This window comes from Oryza brachyantha, chromosome 1 (assembly GCF_000231095.2).
Source record: "Oryza brachyantha chromosome 1, ObraRS2, whole genome shotgun sequence".
NCBI classification, from domain to species: domain Eukaryota; kingdom Viridiplantae; phylum Streptophyta; class Magnoliopsida; order Poales; family Poaceae; genus Oryza; species Oryza brachyantha.
The window spans coordinates 25,122,369-25,146,917 of record NC_023163.2 but is presented as its reverse complement, the minus strand read 5'-3'; the positions used below and the strand labels follow the sequence as shown (position 1 = coordinate 25,146,917).

General features: G+C 41.5%; 5 protein-coding genes across 18 annotated transcripts; all 5 read left to right on the top strand.

The window, feature by feature from the left end:
- The first annotated feature begins 209 nt into the window (after positions 1–209).
- On the top strand, positions 210–4,160 carry LOC107304710. Of its 3 annotated transcripts, none has more exons than XM_015840079.1 (5): positions 210–442; positions 2,625–2,762; positions 2,850–3,119; positions 3,302–3,390; positions 3,695–4,160. In XM_015840079.1, the coding sequence occupies exons 1-4, from the start codon at positions 374–376 to the stop codon at positions 3,383–3,385; spliced, it is 561 nt and encodes a 186-aa protein (XP_015695565.1). In that variant the 5' UTR covers positions 210–373; the 3' UTR covers positions 3,386–3,390; positions 3,695–4,160. The 3 variants fall into 3 exon arrangements, with proteins under 3 accessions (XP_015695565.1, XP_015695562.1, XP_015695560.1); XM_015840076.2 differs by having other exon boundaries at positions 211–442; positions 2,850–3,218; positions 3,705–4,160; XM_015840074.2 differs by having other exon boundaries at positions 216–442; positions 2,850–3,218.
- A 2,403-nt stretch (positions 4,161–6,563) lies between these two features.
- On the top strand, positions 6,564–10,606 carry LOC107303450. 12 transcript variants are annotated; one of them, XM_015843866.2, is made up of 6 exons: positions 6,564–7,126; positions 7,749–8,101; positions 8,422–8,500; positions 8,650–8,678; positions 8,880–9,020; positions 10,481–10,606. In XM_015843866.2, the coding sequence occupies exons 2-5, from the start codon at positions 7,802–7,804 to the stop codon at positions 9,000–9,002; spliced, it is 531 nt and encodes a 176-aa protein (XP_015699352.1). In that variant the 5' UTR covers positions 6,564–7,126; positions 7,749–7,801; the 3' UTR covers positions 9,003–9,020; positions 10,481–10,606. The 12 variants fall into 12 exon arrangements, 4 of the variants coding, with proteins under 4 accessions (XP_015699352.1, XP_040378877.1, XP_040378883.1 ...); XR_005811553.1 differs by adding an exon at positions 9,499–9,696 and having other exon boundaries at positions 6,564–7,121; positions 8,422–9,020; XR_001551836.2 differs by lacking the exons at positions 8,422–8,500; positions 8,650–8,678 and adding an exon at positions 9,499–9,696.
- Positions 10,607–11,334: 728 nt separating this feature from the next.
- On the top strand, positions 11,335–13,775 carry LOC102718783. Its single transcript, XM_015843868.2, has 5 exons — positions 11,335–12,010; positions 12,094–12,203; positions 12,503–12,597; positions 12,684–12,727; positions 12,833–13,775. The coding sequence occupies exons 2-5, from the start codon at positions 12,179–12,181 to the stop codon at positions 13,044–13,046; spliced, it is 378 nt and encodes a 125-aa protein (XP_015699354.1). The 5' UTR covers positions 11,335–12,010; positions 12,094–12,178; the 3' UTR covers positions 13,047–13,775.
- A 3,706-nt stretch (positions 13,776–17,481) lies between these two features.
- LOC121053289 lies at positions 17,482–18,737 on the top strand. The gene is made up of 2 exons (XM_040520023.1): positions 17,482–18,101; positions 18,434–18,737. Exons 1-2 carry the CDS (start codon positions 17,742–17,744, stop codon positions 18,665–18,667), a joined length of 594 nt encoding a protein of 197 aa, XP_040375957.1. The 5' UTR covers positions 17,482–17,741; the 3' UTR covers positions 18,668–18,737.
- Positions 18,738–21,029: 2,292 nt separating this feature from the next.
- On the top strand, positions 21,030–21,690 carry LOC107305100. Its single transcript, XM_015841675.2, has 2 exons — positions 21,030–21,294; positions 21,414–21,690. The coding sequence occupies exons 1-2, from the start codon at positions 21,115–21,117 to the stop codon at positions 21,663–21,665; spliced, it is 432 nt and encodes a 143-aa protein (XP_015697161.1). The 5' UTR covers positions 21,030–21,114; the 3' UTR covers positions 21,666–21,690.
- The last annotated feature ends 2,859 nt before the right edge of the window (positions 21,691–24,549 follow it).

Below are 24,549 nucleotides of genomic sequence, written 5' to 3'. Positions count from 1 at the left end.
AACACTCGCGGACGCGATTCGTTGAAAAGGAAAATAAAACTGCAGCAATTAAATATAAGTAGCAATTAAAATATGATACATATAAAAAATAATGTAATAACATATTATGATATTTTTTAAATTAAATTTCGTTGTAACGCGCCAGGAGATATAGATAGATGTAATCAATTATTCAACAGCGTGAGGGGAGCTGGGGCGGAGGCCGTGAGGATGAGGGTAATTAACCAAAGTTCAGGGAGTTTTTTGTAAAAAACTGGACTTGTATCTCACCGCTCGCATCCCCTAAACCCTAAACGCAACGGGCAACTTGGCGGCGGCGGCGCGGCGGCGCGGCGGCTGAGATCGGCGTACGGCGCGTGGTGGAGACGCACTCATGGAGATCCAGGCAGCCGCGGAGATCCCCCCTGCTGCGGCGGAGGACAACGCGAGCGCCAAGCAAAAGGTTGTCATCGCCTACCTGCTTCGTATACTCGTTTTTGTACTTGCTATGCGGGTTTATGTTCTCTGAGGAAGAAGGGAGGGTGAGGTTGGGGTTGCTAATGGGTTGGGTAGGAATGGATTTAGTGGATTGGTTTTCAATATGGATTGGGTTTGGATGGATGGAAATGGGTTGAGACAACAGATGGGTTGGAGCGGTTCGGACTGTGCTAAAAAATGGTTTGAATTGGACTGGTTTTGGTTGGAAAATTTTGGATCAAAATGGATTTAACCCATGAATTGTACATCGGAATGTACCCCAAATCCTCACGCAAGGCTTGCTGAATAGAGAAGGGCCCTCATCAAGCCTCATCGGCGGTGACATATGCCAAGGCAGCTGGTAGGTAGCGCCACCATTCCTCCATGGCGGAGCTCTTCGGTGCCAAGCTGGTAGGTACAAGCTGCACTCGCCACATTCACTTCATCCATGGCGGCAGTGGCTCCCAGGTAGGGTGAGCATTGCGCATGCACTCACATATATGTCCAACAAAAGATCCCCACTGTGATTGAGTTGCACTAATTAATCAAGAAAGAAAAATCAAAAGATATACTGCAGAATCGATGCATGGAGACCATACCTGGCATTGATTTGCACAAATCAAGCTGGAAATAAATCAGAAGTTTTATTCCAGATCAATGTATGTGGATCTTTGTGAGAGCATTCAACGGGCTGGAGGCGATGAAGCCAACAACTTCATCAGCAAACTCATGAGGACTATCACGGCATCGGCAACTCACTGCATTCTTCTCCACCCCTCATCCTTCTTTGTCGTGGCATTCGACGGTCACCCTCATTCTCGGGCAGTCCTCGCGTCACTAGCAACAGTGGCGACGGCATGTTCTGGACGACGTTTGGATGTCTCCACTGCTAACGGCGACGTGGTTGCGGAATTGGGGGTGGATTTGAAATGAACTGAAATGGATTAGAGAAGTGGATTGAATCCATGAGAAAGAAATGGGTTGGTTCAGTTTGGGCAGAATTGTGAAATGGGTTGGATTGGATTGGATTCTAAGAAAAGGCAAGTGGATTGGAGTGATTTGGGCTATAGTAGCTGGCAGCTTTAGGCTGGGCTGGTTTTGGGTTGGATTTAAACCCATTGGCAGGCTTAATTGTGCCATGGTCTAATAGTGGCGTTCTGCCTTCCTGGAGCAGACCACCGTCCTGCCTACATCTGTGAACCATTGAAGTCAGTCGGCATGGACTACTCGCTATCGAGCAAGGTCGCGGTGGCAAGGCGCACGATCGATAACCTGGTGAAGTCCAGCGTCCAGATCATTCTAATCCATGCCCTTCTAAAACAAGCAGATTCCAACCACAAGCAGAGATTCAATTTCTTTCTTCTTCAACAGTCTTGAGGAACAGAGATTCTGTTCTTCTCTTCTCTTGTTTAATAATTTTTATTCAGAAATGTTAACAAGTTTTATAGCTGATCTACAATGTTTTTCTAAATTTTTGTTTCTCTAAAAATTGAAGCTGCTTTGATTCCCTTGTACAAAATTTGATTCTTTGATTCCTTTGTTAAAAAATTGAATATTTGATTCCTCCTCCAGTTGAGTTTATGGAGACAATCGTATGACTCTAAAGCCTTACTAGAAGTTCATCACTCTTTAGATTCTCCAACCTGTTAATCGATGTTCTGGGTTCTTCAAATGTCTAGGCTGGAAAGTGAAAGTTATACGAAGTACTACAATTGTAAACTGCCAATTGTCCATCGAAGCTGAAATTTTCATCTTTGCTGGAACTTTCCTAAATCAAATTGCTCTTTTTTTTGTTTGTCTGGTGATTAACCATTTGACAACATGTTTCTGTATTTCTGTCTATAACTCTTTTGATAGCATGTTTCTATTTATAATTAGTTCGATATCACAAAGTAGTTAGCCTGTTACTAGCTATTAAAAGATGATGTTGCTCTTGATAATTTTTTTCATTATAAAATTGTTGGTAGCTATGTTCGAATGAATTAACGGGGATAAGAACGAAAGGCAAATGACCATTTTTTAGGCTGAATGTAATATCAAAACTGTTGAGTGCACTTATCCAATCATAAGTTTTGGGCTGAAGGTGTGCAAAAAGATTTTGTTAACCTTTTTCTTTTCACTATCCACATTTTAATTCAGATGTTTCTTTCTTTTAAATTGTTCTGCAGGCTATTAGCCCTACTCTACTGCCTTATGAGGTCTGCTTGGCGCAATTCCCCGCGGAGATGTATAAGCGTGGGGTTTTGTCAGGTGGACATGCAATGAGTACTACAGACAAAGAATATATGAAGTTTCCTGCAGAATCCGTAACTATTCTGACTTTGTTTCTGTACAGCCTCCTGACAATATGACTTTGTTTCTGTTTTATACTAACCATGTGGTTTCTTTTGCAGCCTTCTGATGACATGCTAAGTCCAACTGTAACCGTCATTTTGATGACGCTCTTTACTTGGTATCAAATTTACCAAGAAGCTAAGGAAAACAAACACAAAAAACTACCAGAGCACTATCCCCAAGTTTGCTTCAAGATCTTGTTGTCAAACACTTATCTCTTGGTTGCCTGCATGCTTGTGAGCATTGTGCGAAAGGGCACTGACCTTGCTGCATGGTCTTTTTTCTGTGCCCTGGAACTTTTTCTGCTCTCTCTGTCAGGAGCATTATGGGTATGCCTTTACCCGTATGGCTTCTTGGCTGCAGAGATTACATTTCCTGTATCTTCCATCATTTCAATTTTCTTGCTCTCACTGAATGATAAGCCAAAAGTACGTTATCAGTGAACTTAGTTTTTTCTCTATCTTTCTTGTGATTATTCTGATAATTTTTTTTGATTTTTGTTGTCTCCCAGTTGTTCTCAAGAGCAAGGTCAAAGCTCTTAAGGTCCAAGCTCTTCAAGTCTGCAAGGAGAGTAGGTGATGATTGGACCAACTGACTCGGGTATGTTCTATAGACAGTTTCTTACATTTCTTATTGTGATTAAAAATTTGGACCATATTGCTCCCCTGTTTTGCGCCCTTGTCAATTTGGTCTAAAAATATCATCTCTGAAATAGTTCTACAATTATAATAACATCTTTACAATTAGTCGAATAATAATGACATATTTCAAAACTAGCAAATTATATTAGCTTGAATCTAATTAACCCTAAATTCAACTATACTTAATAACAGCTATTTAGTTGCTTTAAATTGTGATTTTTGGGATCTTTTCTAAGTTCAAAATGTACTAATTAATGGAACAGGTCTGTTCAGGTACAACAATGCTCGATGCCAACACGTCGTCTACTCTGGGAACCCTGATGAGAGCTTAATGAAAGGCAATGAATTTTTTGTTGTTGGCGAGCAACCATATGCTGAAACATTTGGTGATAATGCAGAACTCACCATTGCGAAACGTGTGTTCCACGGTTAAATGTGCAGTATTTATTATTTCTTGCCGGCCTGTTGTCATTGAACCATATCTTCCAATGATGGAAGAACTTGTCGCTGCTTGGCTTCCTGGCACAGAAGGTCTGGGTGTTGCAGTTGTACTGTTTTGTTTGGGGACTATGGCTTCACTGGGAAGCTCCCTCGCACAGTCGCACCTGGTTCAAGTGTGTTGACCAATGCTGGTGACCTACACTATGATCCCCTCTTCCCCTGTATTTTGATTTGACGATAATAAATTCATTCCAGCCAGCGTAAGTAACTTAATCAATAATCCACATTAAAGCAGCTTAAAACCTAATCTTAAAGATGTGAAAGGGACTAGTTTGAATTATTGCTTGTGGACCTTCATAGGAATGGGAGGATGGTATATGTTGTGCTGAGTTGCGCTACGGTCAGCGATACTTATTCATGATTGGGGCATTGGTATAATAACAAATAAGCATCTGGAATACCGAGTTCTTTGTAAAAAAATAGTAGGAATTGATGGTATATTGGAAAATACATACCCACTGTAATATCTCCACCCCTCCATTCCATTCAATTGACCAACCGCCACACTGGTAGCTCAAATTGCTAGCATGGCTTCCAGCTGCAAGGATACTTTAGCTTTCTTTGGGAGTGGTAGGAACTGTTGATCGGGAGAGTTGCCATTTTCTAATATAACAAGTGATTTCCTGACAGCTTCTCTAGCCAATTCTCTGTGCTCCTGTTAAATTTAGTTACTCATTTACTTGGGATGCTTTCCAAACTAGTCAATTGCCATACATATAAAATGGAACATAGTGTAGCTTCTCAACCTTCTTCCCAAGCTGATCTGAAAAGCTAAGATCAGCTAAAGGGTTCTCGAACAGGCCCATTGTAAATTTGACTCAAAGGATACACCTCACAGCATCATCAATTCTGCTCATATTGACGTATGTAAAAACTGTAGTGCTACTACGTAGTGAAAGGTTCTTATTTAGGGGTTATTCAGATGGGGCTGAACTTTTTAGCCCTATGTCACATCGGATGTTTAGACACTAATTTGAAGTATTAAATATAGACTAATAAAAAACTAATTTCATAAATGAAAGCTAATCCGCGAGACAAATTTTTTGAGCCTAATTAATCCATAATTAGTAAATGTTTACTGTAGCATCACAAAGGCTAATCATAGATTAATTAGACTCATTAGGTTCGTCTCGCGAATTAGTCTAAGATTATGGATGGGTTTTATTGATAGTCTATGTTTACTATTTATAATAAGTGTCCAAATATCAGATATGACTAGAGACTAATATTTAGCCTCTGAAAACAAACACCCTCTCAGCCAGATTAGCCTTTAGGTCAGGATGCACATGCCCTATATGTGGCCTACATCTACTACCATTCATAGATCCAATGAGAAATCTCTATATTACTAAGACGAAACCTGGCCAAATTCATTAGCTAGGGGTGTGCCACATGGCACAACCCATCGCTCGAGAATACCTTGCGCTCTGCCCAGAAATCTCACGAAACCTGGCCAAAATCATTGGCTAGGGGTGTGCCACATGGCATAACCCATCGCCCGAGAATATCTTGCGCTCTGCCTAGAAATCTCGTCGCCCCTTCACCGTTCTGCCCGTCGGCGTGCCATGTGGCTCAACCCATCGCCCGGGAATATCTTGCTCTCTGCCCGGAAATCTCGTCGCGCCTTCAACGTTCTGCCTACCTACGTGGGCCAAGCCCAAACCGGCCGACCTACAGGCTGCCCTCACTGGGCTGACTTGGGCCGTCGGCCATCTTCACTCACCGTCAGCTAGCTTCTGTCTTAGCTTGTACATCATACATACGTGGCACTTGACTAGGTCAACTCTCCATGCACGTACACATGCATGCATGCTAGCTACAGTACTTTGATTACTGTAGTAGCCATGCTCTCCACCATATCTTTTTTTTATCTTTTTCTTCTTTGATTTTCTTCGCGAGTATGCGACACTTTCCCATGTCCATCCATCATGTATGCGTATATAACAATTCCCACATCCATATTGTCAACCGACGTATTTGACCGTGCTATACCATAACTCCTGCTGAGTTTAATCCAGGTTTGTCTTTGATCAAGTTTAACCCTAAACAACTGCACCCAACTATTTCGGGACATCAATTTATGGGCACAGATTTCACAACCTAAACCATGTTAGTCCATACCCCATATACATGAGTCAGCCAATTTTGTATCATAACTTGATTAAACCCACTCATGTTTCACCTGTCACCATCTTCTCCGAACTACTGTAACTGTGCGTACTGTCTCCGTGAGCTAGCTAGCAGACAGTTATGAATATATGTATGAGAACTAGATTTTGCAAATAATTACACAATGACGTGTTTACGTCATCATGTGTATGTACATGATATATACGAATATACAAATCAGAATTTTTTAAAGTCTACCCTTCCATGGCAGGACCGAATTCAAACATATATGTCTCTCGCCTTTATTGATGTCTTTGCTATTTTTATCTACCAAGCCACGTTTTTTCTTTATTTAAAATAATTCATAACAATATATTAACGCGAATTTTGTCAGCCGAATTTTGTCAGCCGTCGGATCCGGGATGGGTGGCTGGATGGTTGAGAGGCTGAGAGCGTAGCCGTCGCCACGCGTCGATGTCCGCGGCCGATGCACGCCACGCACGTAGAAAAAAAAAAGTCCAAACACCTCTTCCTCGAATCCCTCGGCGAGCTGGCCGCTCCCCACCTCCCGCCACCTCCCCCAAATCCCTCTTCCTCGCCGGGCGCCCCCACCTCCCGCCGGCCACTCCCCTCCTCGCCGCCCTTCCCCTCTCGCATCTATCAGTGTTCTGTCGCTTCTCTTGCTCGCCCCCCAAAACCCTAGCCCACTCTCCCCACCTCCTCGACGGCCGCCGGCGGCCCTAACGGCGGCGGGTCCCCGCCCGGCGGCTGACGGGAGCGGCAGCGTCTTGCTGTGCTGTAGCTAGGGCCCGCCCCGATGAAGGCGGACGGTGCGGCCGGCGGCGGCGGCCCTAGCGACGGCGCCGGACGACTGGTGCGGCATCCGGCGGTCGAGGCGACCGCCTAGGGCGGCGAAGGCGGCTCAGGCTGACGAGGCGGCAACCGTTGGCCCGGTCGGATCCGCGCCGTCCCTGGCCAGATCCGTCCTCGCTTCGCCCGGGTCCGTTCAAGCAGCCGCCTCTGCGGGCTGACGTCATCGCCGCTGTTTGCTTGTCCGGCGAGCGGCGGACCTTACCACATGTCAGGTTCTCTATCCCTCTCTTCCTTCTGCTCTTCCTTCTGAGTGGGCGAGTGGGTCTATCTACACCTACGTCGCCCTCTCTGCAACACTGGTTTGACGACCGGCTGACCAGTTTATTTGTCTTAATTATAAATTTGAAAAGTCAATTTGTAATGCGATGAAACCACTGAGTCCTACTCCGCGGGAGTTTCAGCGAGTATGGCTCGCTTCGTTGGAGGGCTCATGTGTTGTGTTCCTGAGGATGGATAGATTAAGCTGCAGCCATTATCTCCTTTGAATGCATACATTCATACTGCTGATCACTCCTTGGTCCCTTTTCCATGAGTGATGTAGGGGTACTAGCGTTAAAAAATGTCTGGCAGGTGGCGGTAACTGATCGGTTACTATCCGAAAAGACAAGATTGAATTTAGTTGTGTCTTTTTATTTTAAATTGTGATTATTGTGGCTGATTACTGGATAGGATACAAATCGTTGATTTCACCGTGAGCCAATATTTCTTGCCAAATTGGTCTTGTGTTTAGATATTTATTGATTGTCTGCTACATTTTTTATAATTATAGCACAATTGTCTTTGCTATCATATATAACATATTCAGGGTTCCACTATCTACTCACCGTGGATCAGATTATGGCTGTCAAGAAGAACATCGAAGAGATGCAACGAAAGGATAGCTACCCATGGAGATCTCCGCGGGAGCTCGGTGGCCTGCCTGTCTGGAGCTCCCGCAGCCGCTGTCCTCCTCCTCCTTTGGCCCCACCGCCGGCTGCTCCTGCTCCTGCACTGCCGGCCACCGCGCCTCCCTAGCCACCGGCCGCCGCGCCTCCCTAGCCGCCGGCCGCCGCGCCCTTGCTCCCTCTCGCTGCTTTGGGCCTCTGGTCGTAAGAGAGAAGCAAAAGAAGCAGACAAACAAGAAAAGAGGAAGGAGGAAGAAGATAAGAAGGAGAGAGAATGGAAAGTGGGTCCCACCATTTTATAAAGTAATTAATTTTCTTTCCTTAATCAAAATGCTACAAAAAGGTTTATCTCCTTTAGTTTTAAATCCAGTTCAAATAACTTTTTTTTTAGCTGAATATAAAGTATTTAGCATCAGAATTACTGGCATAAAAAGAATATAAATTTAAAGGTATTTAGCTCTCTTAACCCTGGAAAATAAATGATATATACAAGTTTTAGACCTCCGGAGAGAGAGTAGAAATCAGATTGGCTTTTACCTAATTTTTTAGAACTAATTTATAGTGAACAACTTGAAAATGGATTGTAGGCTCAATTAAGCTATCCTATTTTTTCTTGCCTACAGCAGCTGAATAGCTTCCTCCTCAACAGTATCCCGATCATTGTTACTGTGGTTTCATCTGGCGTATACTCTTTACTGAGAGGTGACTTGACACTAGCAAAGGCGTTTATATCACTTTCACTATTTCCTGTGTTATGTTTTCCACTTTTTATGCTGCCAAATCTGATAACTCAGGTGTGCAAAAATGCTTTAAAATATGTCTTCATGTTAAGTTTCCCATTTTCTATGCAGGTTCAGGAGAATATCATTTTCCTCACCATGTATGCTTTGATTAATCATTCTTGTACTATTTGATTTCCATCTGCCTCTGACAGAGAAAATTGGTACAATGGTTTTACATTTTTGGTCACAGCCCAACAGTGGCTTGAGATGGTTTTGCGGTTTTCTTCTTCAACAGCTCTTTTGTTTGGTACTCATAGTCACTTTACCGTTTCGCTTTTTTTTTCATTTAAATTCAACAGGTTGTTAATGGTAAGGTGTCGTTCAAACGTTTGGGAGATCTCCTCCTGGCTGAAGAAAGAATACTTCTGCCGAATCCATCTATTGATCCCGAGCTTCCGGCAATTTCTATTAAGAACGGATAATTTTCATGGGAATCACAGGTACATTAATGTTTCGGGTAGTTTTTTTATTTACTTGGTTTTGAAATATATTCTATATGGACTCTTGTGTCTCCAGCTCTTAACATTCATTGGTACTTTAACACATACAGTATACTCTTGCTATGGTGTCTGGAGTACAGAAAATAAAAAAATGGCAAATTAACAGTGTTCATAGGCTAGCTTGCTCAATAGTCAATTTATAGAAAGAAGATGTCTATAACTATATATATATATTTGAGATGTTTCTGTAGATCATATTGAATTGGTGATTTGGTAGTAGGTTCAGGATATTGTTTGCCCAATTCTTGTTGTTTCCATTTTCATCACATGATTTTGTTCAGCTGTTAGCACTGCCATGCTTCCTCTAATCTTTAGATGTTGCTTAAAAGCTAATTTCGCAAATACTGCGAGGCTGAGAGACCAACTTTATCAAATGTCAATCTGGATATACCTATTGGCGGTTTGGTTGCAATTGTAGGAAGCACTGGGGAAGGGAAGACTTCTCTTATTTTTTGCAATGCTGGGTGAAATACCACCAGTGTCAGTATCGAATACCGCAGTGGTCCTTCGTGGATCAGTGGCTTATGTTCCTTAGGTTTTATGGACTTTCAGTGCTACTGTGGGACTTGGAAGAGAACAAAGTGAAGATGGGTTTTTAGTTGTCATACCTACTAAGGTAGGTCGTTCATGTGCTGTATATAATTGGAATTGATGCTGTTATGTACCATGTTTCATTTAATTCTTCGCTTACCGGATACTGCGTATAAATAATACAACAAACTGATCTATTTAGCAAAACACGATGATGATCTTACCCATATAAATAGCATAAATAGCTAAACAGGAAGCATAAGCGAAATGGCTTGTTGCCGATTAAAAAGTAATTTGTGGGTAAAACTTTTGTATACGTGTTTATAACGATCTAAAAGCAAAGGCTAGAAGATAAACTACAAGAGAGAAACCTCAAAACCAATTCCAAATTTAAGTTTTATAATTCAAATTTGGCTTATAAGTATAAGCATAAGCAAAAAAGATGAGGCTCTAACTTGCAAGGTGTAATTGTTTTGAGGATATTAATAGATGCTAAATGTGCCTGGGAAATTATTTGCCCTCATTTAATGCATGGTGGTTTGCTGATAATCTGACATGGGCTTATAAGGAACATGATCATGATTAATAGTCCTCTTTCCCACGCAGCAGCTATAGTGCTATACCCCACATTTTTTCTGATTGTTTCTCATACATCACACTACCGAACTTAGTTGGCACATGACTTTTTTAATGCTTTTTTTCTTTGCTTAATTTTCATGACCTGTCAGCACTTGTATCTATTAGTATCTACTGGATTTACTGCGATCATTATTTACAATCATTATATCCGACATTTTCCCTCATGTTTGTACTCTTCTTATGTCCCTTTGGAAGACGTAATTATTTGCTTGATCTCTGATTTTCTGCAGAGTAAAGCTTCTGGTTCCAGTGGACCTTTAACTGCACTGGTAATACTATTCCTTTAATTTGCTGACTGCATGATCTGTTATTAGGCTTCGAGCACTCCTTCAACCAGGCAAGCACCTCCTCCAGATGCTCCACAACAAGCTCCTCAACCCCCGTGAATGCATTGTTGACTTCCTTCTTTGTCTCTTCCCCATTTATATAAGGTATTACTCATTAGCTGGATGTATGATGTCCTGCACAGCTGCACCTTCCACAACACCACAGCTGGAAAGGCCACCTGCGGAGTAAGCTTTCAGTCTGCTATCATTTGTATTGTCTCTTTTGGTTATTTCAATAACTATGGGAGATAGATCTAAAGTGGTCTTATGAATATGGGCTCCACCATTTACTCTGTAACTAGATATGCTTTAAATGCTCGCTGAAACTTATGTATTTGCATATTTTTTAGTGACCCTTCAAATGCATATGGTCAAGAAGCATCAAATCTATTGTCGGGAAGCAACCTTGATACTACAATTAACCAGCTGATGGAGATGGGTGGTGCCGTGGTGGCAGCTGGGACAGGGATAAAGTCCAAAGGGCTCTACGTGCGGCTTATAACAACCCAGAACATGCCGTAGAATATCTATATTCTGTATGTGTTGTTCCACCGTAAATGTTGAGCTCATATCCAATTTTCTAATGCTAATAGATAATTTTTGTTTTTCCCAAACATTAGGGTATTCCAATTACAGCGGATGTTGCTGTTCCACCACATTGTCAAGGAGCAAACACAACCGAGCCATCTCCTACTAGGGAAGTCAGTCTTTGTGGAATCCCAAACGCATCCCCATTAAATCTGTTCCCTCAGGTTTATTTGCTGCTGCATTGTTCTCTATCATCATCTATTATAGCATGTATTTAACAATTGAATTTAGCAGGGGGGTCCCAATGATAGGGATGGTGCTGGTGGTGGGACATTTGAGTTCCTTAGGCATAACCAACAAGTTGTCGTCCTGTCTGTTTTCGCATTTAAGTTTTTTATTTTTTGTTTGTTCTGATTTTCCTGAGAAAATATGTGGTTTTTGAACATGGTGTTTCTTGACTGTATAATAGTGATGGGTTTGTGCCAACCTACATCTCTTGTGTCTCCATTCAATGTCAAGGTAGCTAATCACTTGTACCATTTAGCTTTTCATAGGCATCAATAATGGAGTCAATGTACGCATGAGCAGACACTTCTGATGCTGCCCGTATATAATTGTTTCTGGTTTATTGTTTTTATTTTGATTTGATACCTGTGATCAGTTGTACTAGAACAGACCACCATGGCACCATGCTGTATGGTGTGATTATCAACTTATTGTAACTTCCATATCATGTTTTCCTTTTTCGAGGCAGGACTTAATGTTCACATCGTTTTGGTAGACCGAAGTTTCCATTTGCTATCATTGAGTTATTTGAATTGTTGAGCTAACACCGTTATCTTCACACTATTTTGCAGTTTTAGGAGCTTCGGGAAATGGTTCATTACTAACCCACAAATATTGCAGGTATTTTGTCCTATTTGACTTGTTTACATGTTGTCTTATTTTACATCACCTGCCTAACCTTCCTGCTGGTGTCATGTTAATAGCCTATGCTCCAGGAACTTAGCAAGCAGAATCCTCAACTTGTAAGGTTGATTCAGGAGAATCATGATGAGTTTCTTCAGTTAATAAATGAGCCCTTTGATGGTGCTGATGGGTATGAACTGTTCATCTGCTTCATTCAATCGTCTTTCTTTCTGCCCGTCTCGAGCTACTGATGTCTTGTCTGTTGTTCTTGCGCGAGTTCTCTCTGTCTCGCCCGCTTTTCCTCCGCTGCCCCCCCCCCCTTTTGTGTCTGACTTGCTTTCCCTCTCTTGCATCTTCTTCTTTTTTCCCTTTTTAGCCGTCTTGTTTGACTTCTCTATACCATGCCTCTCCACTGTTTGCTGCTCATTTCGTTCTTTGGGCTGCTTTGTGGTTCTTCAATTGTCCTCACTTTGCGGTCTTCTGCTGCAGCTGTCTGTATATTCTTACCGGAAAGACGCTTCTCGCCGGCTTACGCAGGGATACTCTGTTGCTTTGGTCCTGCGTTTGTTCGTCTCTTCACTGAGGTACCAGGTTTTATGACACCCGCCCGTATTTTCGTCCGTGTTACTCATATAGTTTTGCTAATATGATTATTGTATATTCGGTGCAGGCTGCTGGGTGTTGTTTCTTGGTCGCTCGTGCATATCAACCAAGGTGGTGTTCCTTTCCTTCTCTGTGCATTCACCTCCTGTCCGTTCGTGTATTCTTTTCTGTTCGTTTTCCTTGTTGCCTGATTTGATGTGTCTGTCTTCGGCGCAGGTTCTGCTCTGTTGGTTGTTGCTCCCCTGTGCATACCGGTGAAGGTGATTGTCGTTCACTTCACTGTGCTATGGAACTCTCTGTTGTTTGGCTGTTTCTTTCTCTTTGTGTGCGCTGTGCCTGCCCAACTCTGTTTGTTTGCCTGTTATGTGTGGACCCGTGGAACCGTACTGCTTTTCCTGCTCTGTTCCATGAAAGGGGCCTGTGTGCTTAAGTCCATGTCCTTTGTCCGTTTAAGCTGTTTACTTCGTTCGGATGTGCTTGCGTTGCAGTGTTTCGATGTTTGACCCAATACAGTTCTACATCTATTTTTTGTTCGAGGTGTTCGCTGGTTATTTCATGCCTGTTGGAGAGGGCTAGGACCTAGCTACCTCTGAAAATGATACTTCTTTTTGGGTTCGCTTGGTGTTTTGGTCAGCGTTTTCTAATGTCCTCCTGTGTTCAACATCCACTTTTTTATATAATCGTTCTCCCTTTTGTTTAATTGATGACCAAGACATATTGTTTCAGTACATGGAGACCAGGACATAACGTTTTAGTACATGGAAGCTCCATATTTCATGTTATACAGCGAAATGTTTTCAGGGTAGTCTTTTGGTTATGTTTCAACATCTTAATAATTTTTAGCCGTTTTTCCAACCGACAATGGAACATATTTTTTATATATGATGAATACATGTACCATCTGAATAGCTTAAACATTTTCCCGGTTAGCGATGGAACAATTCCTTCATATGTGATAGTTTCAGACCGTGCGTTCAATTTGTAGGCAAGGCTGGTGTCTCCTATCTTGTTAGTTGCAGGATTAAACTGACTGGCACGTCTGCACATTTTAAGATTTAGGTCATGTACTAGAGTATTTTGAGAAACGACTCTCAGGTCTTCGTGTGTGACATGTTGTTATTTTTGGCGTCTATATATACATATGTGTTTCACGGTTGGACCTTCTCGGGCGCGCACACTTTTTTTTTTCAATTTGCCCCATTGCCGCCCTAACATACGACGGGCGACCCCCCGTCGTCTGCCACGTCATCTTTCCGCCCTTTAGGAGGGTGGCGAGAGGTTAGGTTTCTAAATTTTGTACACAAAAATATAGTTTTGTAAAATATTACATAACTAGTGTGATGGCCCGTGCAGGTTGCACGGCTAGTATCCTTATAATCATTTTTCACATACATAATGGCATATATAGTTTTATGTTTTATTAGGAAAAATATTTAAAACAACAATATACTTTTAAACTCCAACCTAACAATATCAAACTTATATATCTAATACTTCAGATTTTGATTTTTTAAATTGTAGTTACACGTGGACTCTTTTATTATTTTTCTTTATTTTTAATTTCAAAACTGCATTTTAATTGCATTTTATTTTTTGTTTTTGATTAACGTGAGATTTTGTAGCCATGTATCTGTACATAAACACTTTTGTGCATCATAAATTATTTTCTAGTTTTCAATTCAAAATTTGGATTTTTCACAACGACATGTGCTTGCGTACAACTCAGAAACCAATAAAAAACCAATTGCACGTTTCCTGCAGTTTCTATCTTCTGGTACATGCAATTGTGGATCCAATTATGACAATTGAGGTTAAATTTACAAATCTAAGAGCATCTCCAAGAGCTCTAGGAGCATCTCCAAGATTTTGCTATATCAACTCCATCTCTGTTTTTTTTTGGCAAATCTGATAAAAAAACAACCTCCAATAGTTTGCTATATGAATTTTCCAAAATTATCAATTTGTCATATCTCCTTGTTTGCACGTATATTTGGGAGTCGGTGTTTCCTTTGCCATCCAGAGAAAAGTACTGACATAGCTTCTCTCTTGCCTCGATACTGATTTTTCACCTTTGTCTGCGTGCCACCTCCACTCCACCGGCGTCCTTCGGGCAGCGCCGCCGCCGGCGCAACCTCGAGCAAGACACCGCGCGTCGACCCCATGGCCACGTGGCCTGCGCCGCCCCTCGCTGACCTACGATCGGCGTCGGCCGCGCCCTACACTGCGCTCCGCCACGCGCCGCCCCCGCGACCTACGCCTTCGTGTGGCCATCGCACCGTGCGCCCCGCGATGCCTTGCCCTGCCTGCGTCGGGCTACGCCTGGCTGCACCTCGCTCTGCCTGGCTGCGCCTTGCGCGCCACGTCGCCCTGCGTACTGTGCGTTACCTTTACATATGTTGTCGCCTCAGCCACGCCTTGCGCCATCTCGTCGTTGTCGAGGCATGGGGCGGCGCGGCGCGACCTAGTGAGGCGCGGCGCGAAGGCGGCTAGGTGCGATGTAGTGAGGGCACAGTGCGGTGGCAACGCGCTGCGAAGTCCGTGCGATGTGATCTGCCTCCTGTGTCAACTACCAACAGCTTGTGGGCCTTTTTGTTTTTGGCAAGTGGATTATCCTAAACTCTTGGAGATAAATCTTATCTTCATTTGCCATATTGTTTACAAACTTACCAAAACATAAGATTTGGAAAACCAAAATTGCAAAACTCTTGGAGATGCTCTAACCTCCTGTCGTCCTTCTAAAGCACAGAAAGATGACGTGACAGACCACGGAGAGGGAGCCAGGGACGGGCGATGACGACGCGGTGGTAGTTTTGTAGTTTGGCCCTTGTCGTCCTCTATAAGTGCACCAAGGGGGCAAATTGCTATTGCCACGCGTGCCCGGAAACGGTCATACCGTGAATCAGACGATTAAACCGTAGTTTGATACATATATGTATAACGTCTATAATTGTTTATTCACAAGTAACCTTGGCTTAGCGGTGACAGTCACTTTCTTCTATCCTGAAGACTAGATGTCAAACCTATAGGAGCATATTTTCTTTGATTTGACGATGAACACTAAGCCATCCAAAAACTTGTGATTAAATAGTTACATATGTTATAATGTGTTGACGCTGAAAATAACAATCAACGATCACACACGAAGGCCTAGGAGTCAATCTTAGACAGTTCCAGTGCAGGACCTAAATTCGTAGAATGATGCGCGGGCGTGCCAGTCAGTTTGATCCTATAACTGACAAGATGAAAGGTAAAACAAGCCGATCGGCTATCGAGCCGATAGGTAACAAAATATCGAGCCGATAGCTAAAACCAAATTACATGTAATTCTCAGAAGTTGATGCAACATAAATAATTGTCGATCTAACTAAATCAGACCGATTGGTATAGAAATAATGCACTAAAGCAATCGGCTACTCTATTGATGTAAATATGATAAGTATGTAGATCGGCAAAAATCATCGGCTATAGATGACGGATAAACAACCAAGATCTATAGAATACCTAGCCCAAATTGCTAAGAATAATCATAGAAGAACGGATCCAACCGAGACAGTTCAAGATTGAACCTAGCAATGTCGGGATAGATACTAAATAGATCTAGATTGCTATCAAGCCAATGAGCCGATGACTGATAACCTATCGGCTGGTACTCCGATAGAACAATGAGCAAAATACATCAATCTGATATAAGCCATCTGATAAACGCAATCTACTAGATCGGACCGAACCGAGGCAGTACTAGATTGAATATGTCAAACAGCGAATATCAAACCAACATAGATCGCCCAAAGTGGTCGACCAGATCAACTCAAAACACGAAAGTGCTGTAAGCTGAAACTGATACGATAACTAGCAATCGCACAACTAGATTAGAAGATTTGACCGAACCGAGACAGTTCTAATCTAGTCGATGCGATTACCGTGGCCCGGCAGAATGTAGGACTTACCCCTTTGTCGGAGATCGAGACGATGCAACCCCAAATCAGGTGCCATGTTCCGTCGGAGTTGAAACCTTGGAAGAGGGTGGCGATGCGCCGAAAGTATTTGATCTAATTGATGTGCAGATGAAAAACAATGACCCCGGGCATACATATTTATACCCTCGGGTTGAGGCTAGGCCGTGTTGAACACGACATACAACTCCTAATAGATAAAAAGAAATAACAAACTCCTATTTAGATTCTATATCTAACACACAAGTCCCGATCGGACTCTAATCTCTTATAGATAAAATCCTAACTAACTCTAATTAACAGATAAAATTAAAGTACATAGACTCTGATTATTCCCGAGTCTATCTGTAACAATCTAGACCTAATCGGACTCTATTTCTTATCCGATCCGGACTCCATCGGCTGAATCCGAGTTGTATTCCGCCTAGTCTTCTATCCGATTGTCATGTTTTCTATCCGATTCGATCTTTAATCACAGTTTAATCTCCAACGGCAAATCACCAAATTCTGGCATTAACATAATGTTAACACCAAAATTTGGTATCGAGTTGTTTTATTCTTATCTTGTCAGTTGCAGGATCAAACTGACTGGCACGCCTGCACATTCTAAGATTTAGGTCATGCACTAGAGCATTCTGAGAAACGACTCTCAGGTCTTCGTGTGTGACATGTTGTTGTTATTTTCGGCGTCTACATATACATATATGTTTCACGGTTGGACCTTCTCGGGCGCGCACACTTTTCTTTCAATTTGCCCCATTGCCGCCCTAACATACGACGGGCGACCCTCCCGCCGTCTGCCACGTCATCTTTTCGCCCTTTAGGAGGGCGGCGGGAGGTTAGGTTTCTAAATTTTGGAAACAAAAATATAGTTTTGTAAAATATATATTAAATAAAATTAAAAAGAAACAAGAAAAATTGCAAGGATGCCATTATAATTTTGCGAAATCGTAGATATGTCATCATGGCTCACGTATCATTGACTCATATGATCCCCAGATGTCATTGAGATAACGGTGGCATATCTTAAACTTTACAAAATCATAATTTCACGGTTATAAATTTCCTAAAAAGAATACCCCTCCTTTACTTTGGCCTACGCTAAAAATGCGCGGTCGCCTCCTCTAGCCTTTCGTGGCCACCGGCAGAAATCGGTTCGGAAATCAGCAGCCATGTCAGGAATCGGTTCGGAATCAGCTGCCGTGTCGGACTGTTGCCGAGCCGGAAAGCAAGCGAACGCCTTTATATACAGATACTCGCCAGCCAGGCCGGATAGCGCGTCTCTCTCGCAGCCCTCGCCAAGCGACCAAGCTGATCGGAGTCCGCGAGGAAAAAATCAAATCGAGAGCATGGAGTCCGCCACGCCGGCCGGCAAAGGAACGCTGCCACCCACCGACTTCGTCGATCTCGAGATAGGCACGCGAACCGGACGGCCACCCATCGTCCCCACTGTCCCCGACTTTGATTTCAATGTATCCAGACGATCCATGGAGGAATATATCTTTACCGCATGCGCCATGAGAACAGCCATGGTAAGCTCCACATAATATCATCTCTTGTCATTTTACTTTTACTTATGTTTATGTTTATATTTATAATCCAAAATTTAAATTTTAAATTTTGAATTTATATTTAATTTTAGGGTTTTTTCACCGGTGTTTATTTTACTATCTTATCTTGACTTCTAGATCGTTAAGAAATACATATATACAAATTTTATTCATAAAATATTTTTCGCTCGTAAATATGCCATTTGACTTTTTCTTAAAAAAAGCCAAACAAGCAGAGCATTTTCTTTTCCCTAACATTTCATATATGCGTATATCATCTTGTTACTAACTTATGCTTTATTATTGCTTTGCAGTACATTTTGATTACAGTGACACTTGGTGTTTATGCTGCATCGACATATGGGGTTTATCACTTTTCCGCATCGAAGAGCGCCGTAGAATGTGTCCTTATTTTTACACCTATCTACTTGCTATTGGTGGTAATGTTTCAATGTTGGGGGAAGGAAGCAATTGAGGAGGTTTACAAGATTAACATGGCCGCTCCAAGCAGAAGCAGGAAAGCCAGTTTATCGCCGGAAAATGTGTAAAATTCTAGAAATAGATATCATCTATATATGTAATATTGTTTTAAATACGTAGATAGAAATTTGTCATTTGTGAAACATATTATGTATCTTATTGCTATACAAAATATTAATATAATACATATTTTTTGACAAAAGGCTAAACATCCATGCCTTTTATAAAGCAAACCTAAAAAAACACATCAGTGTACCGGGGTTACCGGCTTACAACAAAAGTATCAACCCAAACTGGCAACTGGGCTCACCACTTGAGCACTCTTTAACCAGCTCACCAAAAAGGAAAACAGCTAGAGAAACATTTAGAAGGAACCCAGAACGCCACAGAGAGATATACCGTTTGTTTAGTAGTTCGGGAAACGTGCGCACGGAAAACAAAAGAGATAAGTTAACTTATCAGTCTAGCCGAACGTGGCCTAAGAGCAGTGGTGGGAAAAAGGAACTTTCGGACTGCTTTATTTATAAATCGTGCTTTGGTAATAGACCGACAGAAAACGATTGTGTTACATAGCTATGCATTCAAATTAGCGATCAACCACTTCTGCTAGCTAGCATCAAATCGCTTTAACCGTATCGCTGTGCTGCTGGTTGTTTCAGTTCACAAAAGCACAGAAACGCATACAAGCCAAATTGCTCCCAGCATTCCATGACATGCATATACCGCCGTAACAGCGACAAGAAAAGATTTTTAGCAGCCCATACTATCCCTGTAAACTTACCGTAACCAAAATATGTAGTTTCTCAACGTCGTACGTTGCTGCCCGCTTGTGTTAGGCTAGACGGCGCGCTAAGGTGCGCCTCGGCATCTAGTATATCTGACTTCCCCACCAATAAAAGGAACTCCCTTGGTATGATTTATTGGGATATCCCCGTGTAGACCAAGGATAATGTCTGTCATTAGCTGGACAACCCTGTGGACTTCAGTCTTCCCTGTAGCTCTCATAACTATAACCCAGTGGCGGAGGACGAAACAAAATTGAGGTGTGGCACTAGGCTAAGGGCTTGTTTGGGGGAGCTTATCCTAGCTGGAGCTTCTCTTAAAAGCTGCTTCTGATAGAAGTTGCCCCAAACGGTCCACAACTTCTGAGAATCTGTAGTTACAGATTTTAGAAAATGAACTAAGAATCTAGAAGTTGGAGAAGCTGGGTTTAGGAGCTTTTCCAGATTCTTAGAAGGTGGCTAACAAGCAGCTGATTCTCAGGATCTAAAGCTTTCCCAAACATGCCCTAAGTGCACGATAAAATTTTCTAAGTTACATGATAATACGAGGCTACAATTATATCAAGTCTAACATTTAAATTGAAAATATATAAGCGAGCATTGAAATTGAAAGGTACCTTAAGGAAATGAAGATTCAACGCGGAGATAGAGGAGAGAAGCATAGGGGGTGTTTGGTACAAGGGACTAAAGTTTAGTCCTTCGTCCCATGAAATGTTTGGATAGACTATTAATAAAATCCATCCATAATCTTGGAATAATTAGGCTTAAAAAATTTATCATGCAAATTAGTTCTCATTTATGTTATTAGTTTTATAATTAGACTACGTTTAATATTTATAATAAGTGCCCAAACGTCCGATGTGGCATGAGGCTAAAAAGTTTAGCCCCATCTAAACACCCCATAGATGATAGATATACGAATAATTTGCTATCGCCCTCTGCAAAGCAAAGTTCAATAAAACGTTAGTAAAATGACAATTGAGATAGATATATTGATCTAAAGAAATAGAAAGAGAATGTAAAGAAATATCAAAAACATGTTTCAATTGCGCCCAGGTACTTTAGGAGATCTAGGCAATTGTATTTGTCTTTCAATCACAAATTCATATTTACGATTCAGTAAATCAATAAATAAAATCGCAACATCACAGTTCACAATGCACAGTACAGAAAATTAAATCTCTGTTATCATATTAGTTCGCAAATCATCAAAAATCACATTTCACCTCTGTGGACAAACAGGAGTCACAGCCTCAGCGGACAGTGGCCAGCAGTGGTGGTCTCACGGTCTGGGCGTCTGGCTGAGGCGCGTAGCAGTGGACGACGACGAGCCGGCCGGCCAGGCCCTCAGCGTCAGCGGCTCCTGCGCGTCACGGCCGCCTTCCCTGCCGGAGTCCCCGCCGCCTGCACGCCTCCGCACCTCACCTCGGCCGCCACTGCGCCGCACCCCAGCCTCGCGTCACTGCTTGACTTGGGCCTAGGGTTTCATGTCATTGGAACGTCCGCGTGTTGGGTGCCAGCCGCCTGGCGCATGCGCAGTGGCCTCCTCTAGCCTTTCGTCGCCACCGGCAGAAATCGGTTCGGAATCAGCAGCCGTGTCGGACTGTTGCCGAGCCGGAAAGCAAGCGAATGCCTTTATATACAGATAGATACTCGCCAAGCGACCAAGCTGATCGGAGTCTGCGAGGAAAAAATCAAATCAAGCGAGAGCAACAAGCAACGCAAGCAAGAGCATGGAGTCCGCCAAGCCGGCCGGCAAAGGAACGCTGCCACCCACCGACTTCGTCGACCTCGAGATAGGCACGCGAACCGGACGGCCACCCGGCCTCAACTGGGATATCAAAATAACCACGCCAGACAGACGAACCGAGGAGGAATGTTTGGCTGTCACCATCTACACGAGAAAAGTCATGGTAAGTTCGACCTAGTATCTATCATCAGCTGAGCCTTCCTTTTCTTTTCTTCCCTAACATTTTGTATATGTGTATATATTCTCGTTACTAACTTATTATGCTTTACTATTGCTTCGCAGCACATTTTGACCGTGGCGACACTAGGTGTTTATGTTGCATCTGCATTTGGAGTTTACCGCTATTCCACACTGAAGCGCGTGGGAGAATTTGGACTTATTTTTGCACCTTTCTACTTGTTATTGGTGGCGATGATTCAGTATTGCGGAAATGAAGCAAACAAGGTGGTTGAGGAGATTAACGAGGCCGATGCAATTAGAAGTAAAAACATTAGAGATCATCTAGATAAGACTCTTTTAAATATACATAAATAATTTATTACGTATGAAACATATTATGTACTCCCTTCGTTTCATAACGTAAGATGTTTGATTTTTTTTGCTTGCAATGTTTGACCATTTGTCGTATTCAGAAAATTATGAAAATATCATTTATTTTATCTGTGACTTACTTTATTATCAAAAGAACTTTAAGCACGACTTATCATTTTTTATATTTATACTAGAGATAGAGGAGAGAAGCATATACAAAATAGATATCATCTATGTAATATTGTTTTAAATACGTAGATAGAAATTTGTCATTTGTGAAACATATTATGTATCTTATTGCTATACAAAATATTAATATAATATAATTTTTTGAAAAAAAAGGCTAAACAGCCATGCCTTTTATAAAGAAAACCTAAAAGAAACACATGAGTGTACCGGGGTTACTGGCTTACAACAAAAAGTACCAAACCAAACTGGTAACTGGGCTCACCACTCGAGCACTCTTTAAACAGCTCACAAAAAAGGAAAACAGCTGGAGAAACATTTAGAACGAACCCAGAAGAGCCCACTCGAGCACTCTTTAAACAGCTCACAAAAAAGGAAAACAGCTGGAGAAACATTTAGAACGAACCAGAACGCCACATAGAGCTGACAAACTAAAAACTGAGAAAAACTAACAAAGGACTAGACTACGACTGCAGCCAAAACTCCACCGTTAGCCGATCCCAACTCTTGTATTCATATTTCTGGAGGTCTGTTGTAGTGCCGAAATCCAGTCTTCCAGTAAGCTAACATATTAACTTATAACTTCCTCGAATGTCCGGCTAATGGTGCCCATTTTTTAAGCTTATTCCAAGAATAAGTGAAAGTCATATTTACAAACAAAAAATAATTTATGAATAACATTTTATATATGTTTTCTTAGTGATCTAAATTACTAGGCTGGAAAATAAATTACGATTAAAAAACTTCAAAATCAACTCTAAATTTAAAGTTGAAAATTTTAAATTTGGATTATATGCATAAAAATAAGCGAAAAGATAAGAGTGAATATAGATATAAATTGTTTTTTCTTCAGAACCACATATTAATTATTTTCTATACTAGTATTAATACCAAAATTTGGTATGGTATTTAGTGTATTTGGTTAAGAAAAGAACTTCATCGATGTATGTAAAGACTGAATTCAAAAATGAACTGAGAGGACCACGTCAAGATAATTTACTTTTCTAAAACATTTTCATGTAATTAGGCAGGACTAGTTATTTTCTTTTTCTTTTGTTAGGAAATTCTTATCTTGTGTCTGAGTTGGCCTGTTAGGACCCGAGGATATAAATATATGCCCTTGGGGCCATGTAAATCATCTGCACAAATCAATACAATTCGGTGCATCGCCACCCTTAGAAGTAATTTTTTTTGATGGAGGAGGCTCTCGACTGGGCTACGTTGGTTAGGCCTGACCTCCAGCTGTCCAGCATGTAAGTTTGTTCTCGTCACCATGGTAGTCATATTGGCTAGATTAGACCTATCTCGGTTTAGTCCGATATTATGATTTGGTTGTACGGCCGGTAGTTATCGTATTAGTTTTAGTTTAAGGTACTTTTGCATCTTTGATCGTTTTGGTTAATTATTTGGTAATCATATCGGCTAGGTCGAGACTTTCTTGGTTAGGTCTAATATTCCAATCAAACCTTGTACTATTGCCAGTGATTATATCAGTTCGATTCCGAGTTATTCTTATATCTTGGATTGATATGGTTGACCACTTTGAGTTATTTACGTTGACTTGATATTTGTTGTTTGATATCTTCAATCCCATACTGTTTTCTGTTAGTTCTGATTTATTAGATTGTGTTTATCAAATATTTTTATATCAAGTTGATGTATTTTACTCATTGTTTTATCAGAGTTATAGCCGATAAATTATCAGTCATTAGCTCATCAGATTGATAGTCTTCCTAGGTTTGCTAGCCGGTCAATCCATCTTTTATTAAGCATGATCTGATGTTGCATCGGTTCGGTTTGGTCCGACCTATCAAAGTTGTTCTTAATAAGCTAAATTAGGTAGATCATGTTGGTAGATCTATGCTTGCTATCATCTGGTAGTAGCCATCACTTAATTGGCTCCTTGCTCATAATTAATCTTGTTATGTTTAGTATCTAACTGATATTGCTAGACGTAGTTTGATGTTGCATCGGCTCAGTTCGACATATCAAGATTACTCCTAGTAAGATGGGTTAGATATTTTATAGATCTTGGTCGATTATCAGTTGGTTGCAGCCGATGATCCTTGCCAATCTGCATACTCATTACATTATATCAATAACATAACTGATTGTCTTACTACATGACCTCTACATCAATCAATTGGTCTCAGCGAATCCTATTGCCCCACTAGCTGATCGAAATTATGATTTTATTATCTTCCTTGTAAATTATTGCGGAGATCAAATCGACTGGTATACCTAGAACCCAATTTAACAGGACATGCAATAGAGTTAAGCAGACCTTCCAGGGCTTCACGTTATGGTGCAAATTTCGCGTTAACATTGACTTGAGTTGTGTACACACATAACAAAATCAAGCCATTTAGTGACAAAACAAATGACCTTCGTCATACAAATTTCCTAAGACGACACACTGTAACAGTTTAGGTCCATATGATTGAGGATAAGCTTAGAGGATGGGTTAAGTATAAAGCGTGGATCTAATTGATTTTATTAGATGAGGTGGTGGTTGGACTATAAGGTGGAAAGAGGATGACTGTATTTACACTTCTTGAGATGGCACCTAGTGTTTCCATCTAATCTATTAGAGCATCTCCAACAGCTCATCTAAATTTGATCATCTATATCTTCATTTAGATGATCATCTAAACTAGTTTCATCTTTTATATCTCTATGTACTCCACTAGATCATCCATAT